This window comes from Petaurus breviceps, unplaced genomic scaffold (assembly GCF_028583685.1).
Source record: "Petaurus breviceps papuanus isolate PSGF00001 unplaced genomic scaffold, PetGlider_PUasm1.0 90925, whole genome shotgun sequence".
Taxonomy (NCBI): domain Eukaryota; kingdom Metazoa; phylum Chordata; class Mammalia; order Diprotodontia; family Petauridae; genus Petaurus; species Petaurus breviceps.
This window is the reverse complement of record NW_027187380.1, coordinates 4,469,640-4,488,860: the sequence shown is the minus strand read 5'-3', so window position 1 is coordinate 4,488,860 and position 19,221 is coordinate 4,469,640. Positions and strand designations below refer to the sequence as shown.

The 19,221-nt window shown below is 40.1% G+C and overlaps 2 protein-coding genes and 1 pseudogene across 3 annotated transcripts in view; 1 reads left to right on the top strand and 2 right to left on the bottom strand.

Annotated features, from left to right (window-relative positions):
- Nucleotides 1–3,247, bottom strand: part of LOC138152403 (cell division cycle protein 20 homolog pseudogene) — a 21,951-nt pseudogene extending 18,704 nt beyond the window's left edge.
- The window catches only part of CCDC43 (coiled-coil domain containing 43), a 16,849-nt gene continuing 851 nt past the window's right edge, over nt 3,224–19,221 (top strand). The window contains exons 1-5 of one of the 2 annotated variants that reach the window (XM_069076134.1): nt 3,224–3,511; nt 9,097–9,184; nt 10,046–10,181; nt 11,902–11,960; nt 13,954–14,064. In XM_069076134.1, the coding sequence (XP_068932235.1) occupies nt 3,323–3,511; nt 9,097–9,184; nt 10,046–10,181; nt 11,902–11,960; nt 13,954–13,970 (489 nt within the window). In that variant the 5' untranslated portion in view covers nt 3,224–3,322 and the 3' untranslated portion in view covers nt 13,971–14,064. Of the gene's footprint in view, nt 3,512–9,096; nt 9,185–10,045; nt 10,182–11,901; nt 11,961–13,953; nt 14,065–14,304; nt 14,489–19,221 lie in introns of those variants that run through there. The other variant, XM_069076133.1, reaches the window with a different exon arrangement.
- The window catches only part of MEIOC (meiosis specific with coiled-coil domain), a 19,766-nt gene continuing 16,243 nt past the window's right edge, over nt 15,699–19,221 (bottom strand). Inside the window, exon 8 of the mRNA XM_069076132.1 lies at nt 15,699–19,066. Within this exon, the coding sequence (XP_068932233.1) occupies nt 18,837–19,066 (230 nt within the window). The 3' untranslated portion in view covers nt 15,699–18,836. The remainder of the gene's footprint in view (nt 19,067–19,221) is intronic.

Below are 19,221 nucleotides of genomic sequence, written 5' to 3'. Positions count from 1 at the left end.
AAAAGTAGGTAAACAGTTTACACTTTATAGTAATCTCTTGTTAACCTTTCCTTGACATTCCTGACCATGAAAAAAGAAAAGACTATTTACACCAGAGAGACTCCTGTGACTCCCCCAGGTCAAAAGACCCTCTCCCCATTAATCCCTCTCATCCTAGATGAGATTCCCAAATATGGGTGTTCCAAAAAAATGCTGGAAAAAATGTAGGGAAACTTGAATTACATTCTGCCCCTCTAGCTGTGCAGTTCAGAGCTCCAGAGCCCACCTGGTGGAGGGGGATGGGCAGCAGCTGTAACTGGAGTACCCCACTGGCAGTGGCCCTAATGGCCCTGTGCTCCTGGGCATCCTGAAACCCATTCCTCTGGGCAAGCCTGGGGGCATCATTCAGGTATACATCCTGCCCATCCTGCCCCAGCACTTGCAAGTGGTCCCAGCTCCATCAATGCCTGACCCCAAAGCTGCAGCTGTCACTGGCAGGAGAGGGTCAGGCCCTATGGCCAGCATCCACTTTGCCCTGCCACCAGGAACTACCACCAATGGGAAGGTCCTGGCCACCCACTAGGAAGTAAAGACAGCTGCACTTTCTTTGATGTTTCTTTCCTTGAAGGTGCCCTATTACTCCTCTCTGCATCCCCCAATTGTAAATTGTTCTAAGGTTACAACACTTTCACATGTATGTGGATATAAAAAAATCTCTGTAAGGAATTTCTTTTTTTTTTACTTTTTTTTTCTTAAAAAAATCTTTTAGAACATTTTTATTTAAAGCTTTGAGTTTGGAATTCTATCCCTCCCCTTCCCCCTCCCTGAGGTGGTAAACAATCAGATATAGGTTATACATGTGCAATTAAGTAAAATATTTCCATATTAATAATTTTGTCCAAAAAGACTCAAGTAAAAGGTAAAAAAGGAAGAAAGAAAAAAATTGCATGTTTAGGTCCATATTCAATCAATACCAGTCCTTTCTCTGGAGGTAGATAGTATGCTTCATCATCAGTCCTTTGGGACTGTCTTGGATAATTGTATTGTTGAGAATAGCTAAGTCATTCACAATTCTTCATCAAATAATATTGCTATTACTGTGTATAACATTCCCCTGCTTCTGTTCACTTCACTTTTCACCAATTCATGTAAGTCTTTCCAGGTTTTTCTGAAATCATCCTGCTTGTCATTTTTTACAGCACAATAATATTCCATTACAATTGTGAAGGAACTTATGATTTTTATAATAATCAATATATGTGTAATGAATATATCAACAGATTAGATTTTTCAGAATTGCCTCTTTTGTAAGACTGACAACGAAGCTTGAAATGATCAATTAAACTTTTGACAATGCTCACAATCACTGCCTGTATACCTTATGTGAAGTGAATCAAAGATTGTAGAACCTGTTCCCGTCACAAAACTCTGGTCATGTAACCCCCAAGGGTTTGAACAACATTGCTCCCACAGAACTCCAGAATTGTTGTACTGTCTTTCATTTGTGGGTTGGTCTTGTGGAGACCACTCTGGCCCCAGGGAATAACTGTTGTAATCTACCTCCCCCCATCCCCCATTTTTACTTTATATATATAATCTCTGTCTTCACTTTGGCAAGGTGGAATTCTGGTCAGGAGAATGCCTGACTTGCAAATCGATTCCTTATAATGAAACTAATTAATTAAACGGCTGCCTGATTACTGGCCTTATTTCTGGCCAGCTATTTCATCATTCTCAGGTTAGAGACTGGCTCAGTAAAAATCCTATTAACAAAGGCAAAAGGAAAAGGGGAATGGGCAGAGCATGAGATGGATGGATAGTGTCATGGAAACTTATACTTCAAGAAGTAGTGGAGGATGGAAGAACCTGGCATATGGGGTCACAGAGAGTCAGATACAACAACAACATGGTCCCTTCCTATCTCTCTAGTCTTTTTTATATTTTACTTCCCTCTACACATTTTTGATACAAGTACAAGTGACCTACTTACTGTCCACATGGGCCCTACCTTCTTGCCCTATCTTCTCCCACTACTAGTGAAGTGCTTACCTTCAGAGTTAGCGGTCTGAGATAACTTTTCATCTACTCTGTATATTGGTTGTCCATGAATAATGATTTACATGTTATCTCCCTTTAGAATGTAAGATCCTGGAGGCCAGGGACCATATTTCAGCACTTAGCACAGTGCCTGACATACAGTAAGTGATTAATAAATGCTTGTTGCCTTGATGTTGTAGCCCCAGCACTTGGCAGAGTGCCTATCACATAGTGATTAATCGTTAATTAATAAACATTTATTAAGTGCTCACTATGTCCCAGGCACTTCAATAAGTACAAGAGACACAAAAAGAGGCAAAAGACAGTCCCTTGCCCTCAAGGAGCTTACAATTTAATCGGTGAGACAACATGCAAACAAATATATACACAACAAGCTATATATACTTGATAAAGAAGAGATAATTAACAGAGGGAAGGCAATAGAATTAAGAGGGGTTAGGTAAGATTTCCTGTAGATGGTGAAATTTTAGTTGGGACTTAAAGGAAGCCAGAGAGATCAGTAGGCAGTGTTCCAGGAGACTCCAGAAAGGCTGACCCCCCCCCCCTTCCCCCCTCCCCAACCAGCTACTGAAAATTAGTCCAGGACTGAGGTGATAAACGCTGACTGAGTTGACTCTGCATTACCAGTGCTAAGGACAATGCATATCACACACATACAGCACACATCTAACAAATGAATGCTGGAGTCGCGAAGACCTGAATTAAAATCCACCCTCAAACATTGTTTTAATCTGTGTGACCTTGGACAAGTTACTTAATCTCCCTTAGTTTCCTCATCAGTAAAATAAGGATCTTAATAGCACTTTGCCTGCGGTGGGGCTGGGGGTGGGGTGTGTGTGTCAAGAGATTAGAATATTTGCAGATACGCAGATGATAGCAGAAGTGCCTTGCAAACCTTAAAGCACTATATAAATGATAGTTGTTATTAATTTTGTTGTTATTAATAATAATTATACTGATTGAGGTAAGAGCAATGGATTAGTGTCCAAGTAATTGAGACTATTAAGTAGGGACAAGCCGCCTATCTATGCATGACTGAAACACATTTGTACCTGATAGGTCTAAAGAGGTCGGGTCCTGTACCTGCCAGATACTGGACCACCAATCACCTCTCGTCCCTCCGAGGAGCGGTCTCTTTAATCTTTGGCTCCGCCTTCAACTCATTTCCACACTCGCTCCAGTTCAGGACAGCGCCCTATGGGAGCATGCGCCCTGCGTCCGGAGGGCCGTCCTAATCAGGCAATGCAGAAGGCGGCCCGGCGGCGGGGAGGACCCCGGCCCTAAGATGGCGGCGCCCAGCGGAACCACGGCCTCGGGTGAAGGCGACGGCGGCTTCGGGCCGTGGCTGGACGGACGGTTGGAGGCGCTCGGGGTAGACTGGGCCGTGTACGGCGCCTACATCCGGGGCGTCCTTCAGGAGGACGATGAGGAGGAGAGGCTGGACGCGCTACAGGGTATCCTGGCCGCCTTCCTGGTGAGGAACCTGGGCATCTGCCCCGCCCTGCCCTGGCTCCGGCGCCCCCGCGTGGAGCCGCCGAGGCCCGCCCCCGGAGGAGGTCGGGGTTGGGGGGCGGAGGGGGAGGAGCCTGGGGCCGGCCAGGGGTGGGGAGGGAGGGCCGGGAGGCAGCGGCGTACAGCATCCCAGGCCAGAGGCGGGAGGTCGCAGTTGAGGACTTCACCCTCCCAGCCGCCCCCAGGGGGTGGGTACCCCCGGTAGCGGAGTGCACCTAGCCCTGGACAGGAGGCTCACCACTCCTGCTGGCCCTGATACTTGTTTAGGCGGGTGAACTCCCTGAGCCTCAGTTTCCTGCTCACACGCTCCCCGCCTCATGAGGTTGTTTCGGGGAAATCCTTTTTTGGGGGTAAACTACGTCTCGTCGTTCCCTCCCCCACATTCACCCAGATCCCTTTGATTTTCACTTTCTAGTGGGGGAAAGCCGAACAAAGCACCTACTGGGTGTGAATCATGAGGTCAGCCCTTTATAGCGCAAGTACAGGGCAGTGTTGGATGTTGGAGTCGGGTTCAGATCTCATTATTTAATTAGCTCTCTGACTAATCATAAGTCACCTAACCTTAATGACTCCGTCAGTAAATATTTATTAAGTGCCTACTATGTGCCAGGTGCTGTGCTTAATTAGTTGTACGACTGGGCAAGTCACCTAATTTTTATGAGCTTCAGTTTCCTCATTTGAAAAAATGAGCTAGTAAACATTTATTAAGCGCCTACCGTGTGCTAGACACAGTGCCAAAAGAAAGGTAAAAGACAGTCTTTGACCCAAGGAGCTAATGGAGTGAGGGGGACAATGGGCAAACAATTAGGGACAAATAAGCCGCAAACCTCATAGGGTTTTTATAGGTCTCAGATGACATTTTGTACAGAAATAGTTGTGCAAACCTTTGCAAAAACTCTTGACATTCTTGCACTTTGACCTGAGTCTCCAGTTGTGGAGTGGCACTAGCAAATGAATGTTGGAGTCAGGCAGGCCTGAATTCAAATCCAACTTCAGACGCTTCCTAGTTGTGTGACTTTGGACAGCTAAACCTCCTTCTGCCTCAGTTTCCTCATCTGTAACATAAGGATTGTAATAACCTACCTCCCAAGGTGAGGATCAAAGAAATATTTGTAAAGTGATTTATATTTCTTTCCTGATCCCTTTTATAATATACTCCAGTTAGATAATCTAACTAGGTTAGATATATCCTCTGTGACAATTAAATTTTTATATTTAACAGACTGACCCCCAAAGTTTTGTATCAACAGCAGAAAACGTTGAAGAGGTCAAAGTTAGATGGATCTGGAAGGGGATGCAGGATACCACAATGTGTGTCTGTGATAGCTCTCCATGGCAGGCCTTTTCATCTGAAATCATCTGAAATGAACACATCCAGAAAACTGGTAGGGCACGTTCTTTAGTTGCTGATGTGTAGAGCAAAGGCTGGTAAAGTGATCGATCATTCAACTACTGAAACCCCTTATGGGGTTTGTGTACCCTTGGTGGTATGTGGGATGTAGAGTAAATTTCAGGAGGTATCCGCTGTTGGTGCCTTGTATCATTAACATATATGTTAGTACATGTAAGTCCCTCTCTGTGTGCCCCATGAGAGAGGGAAAATTTGCTGAGACTACCTAGATGAGATTAGGGCAGGGCATAACCCAACATTGTTAGGGGTGTGCTCTATGGCAACAGAACAGCTTTCTGTATCCCAAGCCTCTTCATTTGAGCTCTCTGTAGCTTATGGGTACTCTTCAACAGTAAATTGATGAAAGTCTGACGCTTTTTCATAACCCTACCAGTCAATTAGTTGGGAACATTGGAAACTGGAAAGGACAGAGGCCAGCAGCACCCAGTGACCTGAGGTGAAGCCAGGAGACGCCACTCTGGCTGCAGTAAAGGGGCAGACTCTAAGGGAATGGATGCCCAGTGTCCCAGTCAGGTAATTTCAAATGAGGATATCAGGCCAGACCAAAAGAATGAGACTTGGAGACACTGTTGTAGAACGAGGAAAATTTGAGAGCTGCTCAGTTGGTCACTGGATAGATAGTTGTACAGTACTTGATATCTTGTACTCTTTGAATCATCTGTGAATTTACTGTTCCCTTGTAATTAAGCCCATTTTATATTCACTGTACTTCAGGGAGAAGCAGCAGCTGGGGAAGATGGATGGGTGCTGATGTTAGGAGCATTTGAAAGATGACAGCAGCTTATGGGTTTAGCAAATGGGAGGCTGAGGTGGAGTGGGGCGTTGAGCTTAAGCGCAGGTCAAAACATTTGTTGCTGCCTGTAAGGCATAAGTCATAAGAGCTGCTCACATCTCCAGTAGTTTAAGATTTATAAGGTGCTTTCAGCTTGATACTGTGACATTAAGTTGATGCCAAACCAGTCTCAGACTAAGTTACCCGAACAGGGTCAGGGAACTAGCTAGTGTCAGAGTTGGGGAGAAGTTTAGCCAGACCTGGTATTGGGATCTGCGAACCCCAGTCTGGCTAGTTATGGTGTGGGAAATAGCTGTATTAGGAAGTAGTTAGGGCCCATCCAGGATCGTGGTCTTTTGGGAGGTTGAAAGTCATATTTTCAAATATGGAAGAGCCCCTTAATCTTTCCTTCCTCCACACCAATCACATTTTTCCTTTGGGAGGCCTGTGCAAGCCAACAGAAGAACAGTTCGTTAGTGTGGGAGATGCAGCAGTAACTTGACACAGGGGCAGCTGTTTAGATGTCTCATGGCCAGGCCTGTTGTCATTACCAGGTATTCAGCTGGTGGCATTAATTGGGTCACACTGCAAAGCTGGACAAAAGAAGTAGGTTTCATGTGGTTCTCCTAAAATCCTTAGTTGAGGCTCCGGGAATTATATTGTGGATTAAGCCATTCTGGGAGGTCATGATGGAGGTAATTTTCTTGCTGCTACAAAGAATCTTGGGTGGGTAGGCATGAGAAGCTGATTAAGGTTCTTTTTATCCCATCTGGAAAATCTCTAAAGACTCAAAAGTAGGGGGTGGAAGTAACTAAGATGGAAGGTACAAATAATGCCACCTGCCACGACCACTTGTTTATAGGTTGTCCTTATCTGGAGCCATTCTTCTGATGACAAAACCAAATACAAAGTGTCCAAAAGTCTTAGTGCAGTTTAAAGCTCCAATACCTTAAATCCATACTAAGACCTTTGGGACTCCCAGCATGAACTCACCTAGCTTTCCTCTTTTTCCTCGTAGAAAAGGTCAGTTTTTCAAGGAAATAGTCTAATGCCTTAAGTTAAGTCCCCACCACCTACATAAATTTGATTTGTTTTGAGGGTGTTGGGCATTTTTTATCCATTATGTTTCATTTTCCCCTTAATTTTTCCATATCACATGTAAACTTCAAGAAAATTGGATATACCAGTGTGATATCAGCATTGACTGAGCACTGCTGGTCTGCAGGGCTGTTTGTAGTGTGGAGGAATCTTGGAGAAGTAGAAAATGATATTCTTGCCCTTGGAAACTTTCCAGTCTAACTGGAAAGAAAGGGGAGATGGAGGAAATAGAGGGCATTTAATTAATTAATTTATTTAATTGATATCTCATGTCTTTCTGCTCACATTAAGCCTGTCAAAGAGACAGTGCAAAGCATTATTGCCCCAGACATATAGATGGGAAAATACACTCATAGAGGGAAATGATTTTTGCCCAGGGTCACACAGTGGCAAAGTGGCAAAGCTGGGTCTCTCAGACATAGGATTCTTGACTCCCAGTCCAATGTTTTCTGATGTACCACATTGGCTCTAAGAAAAGCACACTTATGGAGGAGTTTCGAGAGAATATATACAGTACATTCTAAGTACCTAATTCAGAATTGTTGATACTCCACCACTCTCATCATGTGCATGGCTCTTTTTCCCATACAGGTCTGATTCTGGGGTATCATTTGTCAAGAGTCCTCTGACTTAACTGTAGATCCCCTTCCAGGAAAACCAAAATGCCTAATGAGATCAGCCCCCAGATCAAACCTGGGTCCAATAACTAGAAGTGATATAATTTTTTTAGCCAAATTTGGAGGCAGGGTTCAGTGATCAAGGTCTAGTTAGGACTGGAAAGATCAGGGGTATTGGCATCTCCAGGCTTTTTGCCTTTTTGTCTGTTGCACTGGCCAGTCACCTGATCTTGGGGCATAAGTCAGGCAGGAGACCCATGACTGTTCTAGGGAGACCAAGGCAACAACTTAAAGGGATGAATCTGGATCTAAGGCCCATGTTCTCTTCTCTCCTCCTCCTCTATATCAGTCTTTTTTCTGCTCCACAATACCCTCTATTTCCTCCATCTCCCTTTTCTTTGGCCCTTGTCCATACCTTAGGCCTGCCAGTGGTCCCTATTAACCATTAACATTAGAAGTTTAAAAAGGTGATAGCTTCTGTTAGCCCTGCTGAGTACAATATCATGCCCTGGTTTTTTTTTTTTTTTACAGCAATTGGGGTTAAGTAACTTGCTCAAGGTTACATGGCCAGTTATTTCTGGGTGTGGTGCTGAGTATCTGAGCCCGGATTTGATCCCCAGGTCATCCTGACACTGGGGCCGGTGCTCTTACTACCTGGCCGCCCCCATGCCCCGATTTTGATGCATTCTAAGCATTCTTGGCATATCTCGATGACCCGTTTTCTTTCTCCTTTGATAGTTTTTGACAGGAAGGGATGAAAACGTAGTAGTAATTGTGTTGAAAAAATGCTAACTGGTGTGTATGTGTGTATATGTACAGAATAGAGATATAGTTGGAGATGGCCTGATGGGGCACATCTCTCTCCCCTCTCTATACCTTCCTTGGTGTAGTTGCTACAGTTTAAAAAGTGCTTGAAGGGGTCTCGAGTGGAAAAAGTTTAAGAAATCCACCAAGTTTAGAGGTCTGACCTTGATTAAAAAGCTGACAGACCCAAGGAGAAGTGTGTTCAGAGTTTAGTGTGATCAGTAAGGTCCTCCAGGAGGTGAACTCTTAAAATAAATTCTTTAAAAATTCATATAGAACGTTCTTACATCACCTTCATTTACCAATATATTATTCCCCTCCCTCTCTGACAAGAGATCCATCCTTTGCAACAGAATAAAAAAGAAAGGCAGATAAGGGAGCAGTTCAGCAAAACTAAACAACATATCCACCAAGTGCAACAGTATATGCAGTGTTCCACACCCATAATCCCTGATGGGTGATGTTCCTGCCGCAAGATTGGTCTTTAAATGGAGCAGGTAGACTGATTCTGTTGACAAAGAGACTCCTTTCCCCTTGAGTTTGGCTCATCTGGCAGAATAAAGTAGGTGGGATTGACCTAGCGAGTATGAACTCTAGGAATGATGATGATGAGAATTTAGGATTACTGCCTGAGGCCTGAGCCCTTTTCTGTTTTGGGGTATTTAGATGTCCTAGGAGGGAAACAACCTCTGCATGTTTTGTCTTTCAAAACATGTGGGTCCCTTTCAGCTTTGGCTGGAATCATCCATGTCTTGTGGGTGGGGCCTCTACTCAGATTTCTTGATTCAGGTCACCTAAAGATTTTTTGGCATTCTTGGAATTACCTGACCTACTTCTCTGACTAGGAAGAAGACTCACTCCTTGATATCTGCAGGGAGATTGTCCAGCGGTGGTCGGAAACCCAGAATATTGTCACCAAAGAGAAAAAAGAAGGTAACATAAGTTGGCACTGCTCCCTCGAAGCTTCTCCAGTAGCTCTGTACAGCTGCTAGGAAAAAGCATTTTTAGTTCTCCATTTTTGGCCGCTTGTTCTTAATAGAATACAAATTCACATCAGTTTTAGATCCCTCTTAGGTGTCAATAGTTTCCTTTTCCCATTTTGCTTTAGTGATAGCACATTGGTCCTGTCCTCTCCCTCTCGCCAAGTCATTCATAGTTTTTGGCTCTCCTTGTGGATTTGCAAAGGGGCTGATATCCCTTCCTCCGCTACTGCCCCTCTTCTTACAGTTAATTGGTGTATGATGTTGTGGATTATCTGAAACTTTAGGCTCTTTCTTTCCAGAGGAAGCCTTTTCCTTCTCTAGTGTGTTTTGGAAAACAAATTAATTAATTTGCCCTAAGACAAATTAATTGGCCTAAGACATTCATTAGTTAATTTAAGACATGGAGGGAAAAACCCTCAGCTTATAGCAAATTTTAACATCAAATTGAAGTGATTTCAAACTATCCATACCACTTTTTTCTATTGGTATTCAGAGTTTAAAATGGATTGTATTTTAAACTAGCTTAATTATCCAAAATAGCCACCCATCCAACATTACTAAAATGGTGAAGGGGCCCAAGGTAAATTGGCCCTTTTCTTACCTGTCTTCTTGGGAGGGAGGTTGGAATAAGCAGGTTTTGAGACTGAACCTCTCTGGTTTAAGAAAACTCAAAATTTGAACCCAGCAGCTCCAGGTACTGGGGTCATAAGACTTCCCTGGTCTTGTTGGTACCATTGGCTTGTCAGGTCTAATCCCTATCACAAACAATAACCTTGTTGTCACTACTTCTCTTTCTCCTACCCCATACCAGATGAGGTGCAAGCCATCGCTACCCTTATTGAGAAGCAGGCCCAGATTGTGGTGAAACCCAAAATGGTATCAGAGGAAGAGAAGCAACGGAAAGCCGCCCTCTTGGCTCAGTATGCCAATGTAACAGATGAAGAGGAATATCCTTTGTGGAACTCTGGAGGTTCTTGAGAGGTACAGCTCTCAAGGTCTAACCTAAATGTGTCCCCATAGTTTTTTCCAATTTCATTTCTGCCAGCCCACACTATAACTTTGGGAAGTCTTCAGACACTCTCTATGCCTCAGTTTCATTTTCTGAAATAGGAGTAACTTTATTGAAGAAGGCAGTATACAGAACTATTGTAAATCCTGAATTAACATATCTAGAACTCTTGAATTCAGATTTATTAAATGCTTTACTGTTAATGCAGGTGGGATTTATTCCCATTTTACAAATGAGGAAGCTGGAGCTGGAAGGTTATGACCTTGCCATTATCACATAGCTAGTAAGGGTTAGAACCCAGACCTAGGTCTCGCAATTCCCAGCTTGCTGTTCTTTCCACACTACCGGGTAGTAGTGGAGTATCGTTATTGTTATTACAAGGTATGCCTCACTTCTCACACATTTTAGGAACATCTTGATTGTATAAAGTGAATCATTTTAAATGTAGCAGGGAAAAACCTGCATCCTGGGGAACCTTTTGCTTGTGACGTTTTTTTCCCCAAAGCATATCTTTCCAACTATAAGAATTATTCTCCTTATACTTTAAAGTAGGAAAACTGAAGCCCCAATTAGGTGAAGTGACTTCCTTCTCTCCCCAAGTCATTCATCGTTTTTTACAAGCAGAGGGGCCAGTCTCCTTTACCCCAGTGTTGTCCTTTCCTAGCCTTTAGATTTGTTTAGTGGCAGAGCTGGTCTCTTTTAATGAATTACATTAACTAAACCCAAAATGGCATTGTTTGGATTATGGTTCCTTAAGTGTCTGTTGTTACAGTGGATAGAGTGAGGTAACACTGGACTCTTGGGTTTGACCCAGGGGAGTGTGTCAGAGGGTTATGTACCACTGGCAGGGTGAAGTGAGAGTCACTCAGTAACGATTTACTAAGCACTTGCTATAAGCCAGGCACTCTGCTAAGCATTGGAGAGGTGAAGCGCTAGAGGTAAAAAGATAGTTGAAGCCCTCAAGGAGCTCACAGTCTAATGAAGGAGACAACATGCAAACAAATATGTGCAAACAAGCTACAGACAAGATAAATAGGCAATAACTGAGAGGAAGCACTAGGATTAAAAGCGGATGAGACTTCTTGTATACATAATCAGTCAACTGTCTAGAACAGGGTTAGGCTCTGCTTTTTTTCTTTCATTTTTAGTTTACTTGCAGCTTAAAACACTTATCCCTAGTTTGTCAGGCAAATTTTTGAAATTAATATTATACACCAAAAAAATTAGATAATTGACTGCTAGGCTCTAAACTTAGGGAGAAATTTTTTTTTAGATCAATTCCTTTTGTCCCCAAGACTCCTTCCAAGGAGCAGAATAATAGTTCTGATAAAAATTTCTATTCCTTGTGTTGGAAAGAAACCTTCAGAGGTCATGCCTATAGCATGTTATCTTCCACTTAATGTTTGTTAAAGTGAATGTCGTTCATCTCTTCAATAATAAGAGGGACGCCAGTCCAGACCAAATGAGATTTGTAAAGAGTGTCTTTTCCCAAGATACCATAGCAAGGTTGAAGCAGATAACTTACAATGATTACTTAAGTTACCATCCAAACTGAGGCTTGTCCTTCTCCCTACTTGGTACTTAATTTCCCTAAGCAGATGACTCTGGAATGCTTTGGTATTCCACCCATTTCCTGTTCATTCCTTAACTCCTTTTACTGAAGCAGATGAGAAGGATGGTTCAGTTGCTACAACAATGAACATTGGGTGTGAAAAATGTATCCTTCTCTGGTGTCTCTCCCCCAAAAGCTTCTTCATTCTTTCCTGAGAATAATGACTTCCATGCTACCTCGTGTTATTGGGGAGTAGTAGGGAAAGTGAATTTCAAGGAGATTCCAAAAGCCCTTGTTTATTGAATACTGTACCTGGTGCTGTGGGAGCAATACAAAAGAAACTAAAGAAATGTCTCTTATCTCTAGAGACCTTTACATTAGCTGGCAAGGCAGCATACGCTCATCAAACAGTAAAGATTAACAAGTGAAAAAGGATATGTTTAAAATTAAATATGTTTGGGGAAGGCATTGAGAAGTCAGATGGAATCTGATCATAAAGATTCCTGGTAGAGGTAGATTGGAAGTGTTTGAATGAGGAAGAGAATAGATTAGGAGGAAGGAAGAGGAATAGGGAATAACAAATAGAAAGATACCAAGTTAGAAACAATTAAATTGTGTTTAAGGGGTAAGAATACTTGGCTTGTACAGACAGCCAGTTTGTGATTAGGTCCTCAAATTTTGAAGCAGGTATTTTTTTTAACTGGTAAAACTTATTCAGATCCTACTAAAGTTCAGATTCTGAGATAATTGGGACCAGGGCTAGGCTAACTTTTATCTTGGTCCTATCTGAAAAAAAAGCATATTATTAAATTAAGCAAATTATTGAGGGTATAAACAAAAACTTAAAATATTTAACCAAGAAAACATTTCAAATACTTGAGCAGCACATGCCTTGAATACAGTATCCTAATTACATAGGACTTATGTTAAAATATTTTAACTTCAGTGGGCTTATGCTCTTCCTGATGTGGGTATTCTCTCCACTAGGGCAGATCACAACTTCTTCACCTCATCTAGTGTGTCATTTTCTTTTCATAAATCCTCCATCGGGGGGTCTACTTTATGTGTTGTGGGTCTCCTCTAGGTCTTGTTTAATGTTGCTTTTCCACTAGATGGGTTGCCCACCAGTTATCCTTCACTTTCACTTTGTAAGTAGCCTACCTCCTTTTCTAGACATAGTTTCAATAACATCTTTTATATAATGTCAAAGTCACTGTTGGCAATATGCTACAGTTTATTCCCATTTTATGTCTCTTTACTATGCTTTTCTTGGTCATAAGTAAATATATTTTAGAGCTGAATGGGAATTCAGATTTGGCAATCTGATAGAGCATATGAATCCCTTCTCAGAATTAATATTCTGGGGCAGCTAGGTGGCGCAGTGAGTAGAGTGCAGCCCTGGAGTCAGGAGGACCTGAGTTCAGATGTGGCCCCAGACACTAAACACACACACACACACACACAAAAACTAGCTGTGTAACCTTGGGCAAGTTATTTAACCCCAATTGCCCTACAAAAAGCAAAAAAAAAAAAAAAGAATATTCTTAAATGAAAATAGCTAGCAACCAATAATATTGAAATAGTTATCAATTTTTTTTTTAAAAAACTTCATGAATCCCAACTTAGAACACCTGATTTTGTCTAACCCCCTCATTTTACAGATAAGTAAATACATTCAGAGCCTTGCCTAAGCTCACATAGATGATAAATGGCAGAGGTAGTAAACTTTAGTTTTTCTTCAATCCAAAAGCAGTGTTTTTATTTATTTGTTTGTTTGTTTTTTCTTTTTGGAGGGGGGAAGGCAAGGCAGTTGGGGTTAAATGATTTGCCCAAGGTCACACGGCTAGTAAGTGTTAAGTGTCTGAGGCCGGATTTGAACTCAGGTCCTCCTGACTCTAAGGCCTATACTCTATTCAGTGCACCACCTAGCCACCCAAAAATCAGTGCTTTAAAAAAACTGCATTACATCCTAGATATAATACTTCTCTAACATTCATTTGATGTAACCTTGGCTTGGTGGATGGAACGCCATCTGTTCTGTGTCAGAAAAACCTGGTTCAGGTTCTGTCTCTAAAACATGCTGGCTTTGTGAACCTGGGCAAGTCTTTAATCTTCTTTCCATGTCTCCAAACATTTAAGACCCTCAACCTATGAGTAGCTGCTCATCTGCATTGATACAAGGATTTTTCTCCAGGGGAACATCTAATGAAGTATGGACCACAAAAACCCAACTGTGTATACAGAAATAAAACTATTCTTTTGTATATAATGCTCTTTAGACTTTTCACTGGTTCAGATTCTACTTTGCATTCTGTCCATAGCAGGCACCTAAATTAAGGCTGAATGATCCTTACCCTACAGGAGGCTATGGGCAGAAATTCAAGATGGTCTGGGGACAGATAAAACATAATCAGTACTCATTAAAGAGGGAAAAGGTAACCAAAAATTTGAGGAACAAGGTAGTGCTAGTGGATGTGCCTGTTGCCACTAACCCTTAACTCAACAGCAGCTCTTTTCCGAAACACCAATGTAGAAGATGTCCTGAATGCTCGAAAACTAGAGCGAGATTCACTGCGGGATGAGTCTCAGAGGAAGAAAGAACAGGATAAACTACAAAGGGAGAAAGACAAGCTGGCCAAGCAGGAGCGAAAGGAGAAGGAAAAGAAAAGGACACAGAAAGGGGAGCGCAAACGGTAACGTCTGGATCCTCTCTTTCTCCCCAAGGACTTGAGCAAAGGAAGAACTGGGTCTTACATATGTTGTGTATTTTGGAAAAAATAAGAGAAGTCCTGGTGGTTTTACTTATGTATTTCTTCCCTTGTTTACACAGCCAAAAGAAAAATCACAAACGTTTAATTACAAAATGTGCCATGTGATTTGTGGTGTGGGTAATTTTGGATTGATGTAGCCAATGTCTGTACCAAAGATCTGAGAAGGCGTGACTTATTTCCAGCAAATCAATCCCTGTGATCTTTTTATTAACCACTTAAAAATTTTGGTCTTCCTTTTCTTGGACAGAAAACTTAGCTTTGCAACTTTTAAACCTGGAATATGTAGGATTGGAATGGATACTACTCTCCCTGACAGAATGTAGAGTGGAAGTTTGCTTTGAGACAGAAGTTCTAATATGTGGTGTACTTTATTTCTATCAGATAAGGTAGAAAGCTAAATCCAGATTTTATTTTTTTAATAATATATAGGAGCAGAAGCCTAAGCCTAGGGAAGGGGAGGTAGTTATGGATGTTAAAAAAAAAAACAAAATAGTATGACTATCACATCAGTGCAAGGCTATTTTAAGTATGTAGCTATGAATTTATAGCTGTAACCATGACTTTTTTCCCCAATGTGATAGTAGAAAGTTTAGTACCATTCCTTTAAGACTCATCTAAATATAAGTAAAAACTTCTAATGGTTCCTAGTTTAAAGAATTAGGGTAGAGTGGAGTGGATAGATAGGTCATCTCCCTAAAGAAAAAGGCAACACTAGGAATCTCTAACAACACTGGGTATCCAACAATGAGGTCAGCCTCTCCTGTTCCACCTTCTCATTCTTCAAATAACACTGAGAAGAAAGAAGCTACTGGCTACTCATCCAAATTTGTGTTCTGGGAAGGTATGGATGCCTGCATTATTGTTAAGTCCATTTAGATGGGTCACCTGCCAGCAGTCCTCCAAATCTGCTTTCTTCACTGGCTAAATTTAGTTGCAAGTAAATAACTACTGACCATAAAATTACCCAGAGAAGGCACTTTCACTGAATAACAGACTGAAGGTAGATCAGTTTCATATGACTAATTACATGGGAGTAGCAGACTTTTTTACTTGTGTGCCGATGATTAAAATTAGATGCTTGGCTAAGGAAAGGTTTTTCTCCTGTCTCCTTCACACTCCTGAGCCATAGCATTTCAGAAATGTAAATGTTCACATTTTCCACATTTTTTTTTCAAATAAACTTCTGATATTTAAATCATCATTTTCTGATATCTCTGATTTTCTCTTAAACAACCTTTAACCATGGGAAAAAGAGGTTCTGAGTGTGATATAGCAGAAAAGGATGCAGGTTTTTCAGTTAAGTGGAAACTTTGGTTCAAATCTCATCTCTCTTCTTGTTAAAATTACTACCAAAATGATTTTGAGCAAGTCATTTAACCTATCTGGCCTCAGTTTCTTCCTCTGCAAAATGAGAGATTTGGACTAGATGACCTCTGAGATGTCATCTTCCTGTAAATATATAAAACTATTCACTTAGAAGTGTAATGGATTTTGACTTAATGCTCTTTGCTTTGATACGAATTCTAGTATGCTGGCTAAATCTTTTGAGAGAACTGGAGTCTTCTAATACCTTAAAGCATTTTATCATGGTGATTTCTTGGACCATAGAGAATACATAGAATAATTCAAGTAAAGAAGAACCCATATGTGCTTCTTACTTCTCTATGAAAGCTACCATTTTTATATCAAAAGTCCTCAGTTATTCGTAACAAATAGCCATTTATATCTTTGGATTTCAGATGTCTTAGCTCTCACATTGGAGAAGACATTACAGATGTCCTTTCTGGTTACTAAATTAATTATGCAGTTTAAGTTACATTTTTTAAAAGTTGAAAGGAATCAGTCTATTATTAAAATAACAAATTACATCTGAATGACTTCCTTCAACCTACCTAACACTTTTAATTGTTATGTGATCTTGAGACTGTGTGTTACAACTAACGTCCAACTTGACAAAATATTCAACAGTCTTTTAGAGAGAGGTTTGTTCACTATTAAGTATGTCATCCAGACACTTTAAGTCCTAAATAAATACTGGGCTTCAATGATGTTAGTTTGGGGGTGATAATGTTTAAAATTCCTCCTTTTCATATCTCCTCAGTTAATATTGACTAGCCAAAGTTTTGGGTTTTGTTGTAACATCTCAAGCAGGACAGTCCTGAAGCACTGAGTCCCTAGGCCCTTTGAGGATAATTGGGAAATATAACAACATGACTCAAGGTAGCTTTTCAACCACTTTTGGTAAAGAGTTTAATTTTCTTAGGTTTGGCCAGATTTTTTAAAGAGAACAAAAATAGTAGAAGTACTGCATATTTACTGGCGAATCTGTTGGCTATTTCTAAGTAGCTTGTTTACTGGAAATGGGACTATTATTTAGGAGAGAATTTCTAACATGGTTTTTTAGTATATATATATTCTTAACATACAATCTGAAACTAACTTATTTTGAGTATATGCTATATGAAGGGTTCTACAGATTTTCCATAGTGAAATTCTTGGATCAGCACAAGGAGCAAAGCTTAAGTTTTAGGTACTAGCATTTAGCAACTAGTATATTCAGCTTGTAACCGAAATACAACAGATATTTATTCAAAATGCCTTAGCAATACCAATTTTATGTAAATTTAGTTACATGGTTTCCTAATGAAAACAGTAAATGAACCAACTCTTAAGTTACCTAGCTGTATCAGGGATGTAAATGTTGAATAATGATATCAGACATTTTCAACAAATGCTAATTTATTTCTTACCTGACAGTCTAAATTCAGTACAATATTTATTTTCATAACATCCAACATGTCTTATGTCAAACTTAACCAGTTTCTGTGCAGTGACTGTGGTGGGGTGATCTATTTTATTTGGCTACCCTCAATGTAATTCATTTGGGCAGTTCTCTTAAGGCATATCAATGATCAAAATGGTTTCACTACAGTTTCTTCTGCATTCTCAATCAGTTTCTTCCGGAAGCACATCATCTAAAGAAAATTTATGTGGTGTGATTACACTCCTTTTTTTGCATACCAGGATTTCTAAACTAGGAAGAACACTGACATTTAAAACATCAGTGTTTCTAGCCAAGGGTAGTTCAATTAAATTTCATCAGTACATTATATTATAGTTTAACTCATGCTAGAATTGTTAAAACCCAAGGTCTTCTGAGCCACATAATACCAACATTTCATATTAATGAATAAATTATTCACGTTCAATACAAAGATATTAAGTGATGAGAAACAGAAAAAGCCAAGCTTTCAAGAGCTCTCAAAAAAAATACAGAAGCAAACTAATGAACACAACTACACAAAATATACACTAACCAATCGTAAACCAAACTAGCTAAAGAGTAACTTTAAAAAAAATACATTTTAGAACCTCGTGATACCCTCTTAAAAGCAGCAAAACCAAGGGTATTAGAACTATTGTCATTATTTCAGTTGCTGTGCAGCAAGTCCTTCTAAAAGATCCAGATAATGGAAATGTTATGTTTTGATTCAATTTAAATACTTTAAAATTGGCAACATTTAATAATTGATATTGTAATTAAATTTTAAAGAATATACACAAATGATTTAAACAGGTTTTATATTCAGTAACTTGCATGGTTTTTACACTGGCACTTTTATCACTAATTTAGGAGAACCAGATGCAATTCCCTCCATAAATTTAGGCACTAAGATTTCAAATTTATAAATATGGTAGTATTTTAATATTAAATTTTTACATGAATATTGGGTATAGCCTTGTCTTCCTTTGGTTCCCAGGTATTATCCAGTTTTGCAAGGAAAACGCTTTTATATCACAATCAAAACTTGTCTTGGTTACAAGACTGTAGTCCTAGTTGGGTTACAGTCACTTAGATTCATTATTTGGAATTATTACTAACTAAGGCAAACCTAAATGAAACTTATCACCTAGAAGAATTTCACATTTGCGTTTACCTGCACTGCAGAATAGGTTTAAGTAATGCTTTAGTTGTTAGGAAATATTCATTTTACTTAAACTAATCTGTTATCTTTGACTAGCTAGAACTCCTAGAGTAGTCAACTTTACCTTTGAGAGTTCACTTTTAACTATATCTGATCCATTAGGAATAGTATTCTAGACTTTTTTTTTAATTAGAAGTTGAACTTCATTAAGGTATTAACTTTAAATCTGGAAGAAAATTAATGTACTGAAATTCTCGAGCTTGAAAAGTTCATTAAAATTACTTTAGAATGTCTTGATACATTTACTTAACAGCTTTTATTCTTCATGTTCTGCTGGCATTTCCTTAATGTTTGTTTGTTTCACCTCTCTGGTTCATAGGATTGCTGCTATTTATACTTTCATGGACTTTATCTTCACAGTTTACTATATCCTGTAAAGCCTTCTCCACATCTGTTTGGCCAGCAGTGCTGGCTGTTTTGGGCAAGGTCATCTGCAGTGCACACCACAGGGTAGTGCGTGCTTTCCGAGTAGCCACACACATCTCTTTAATTGCTGAGGCAAGGGCAAACACATCTAAAAAAAAAGTTATATACATTTTAAGTATAGTCCATGTTAGGTATCTTCTAAGAAATTCTTGAAATCTGAAAACAAACAAAAAACCCCCAACCAAACAAAAAAACACCTGGTATTATAGCCAAAGTAAAGCTGATCATAATATCACTTTACAT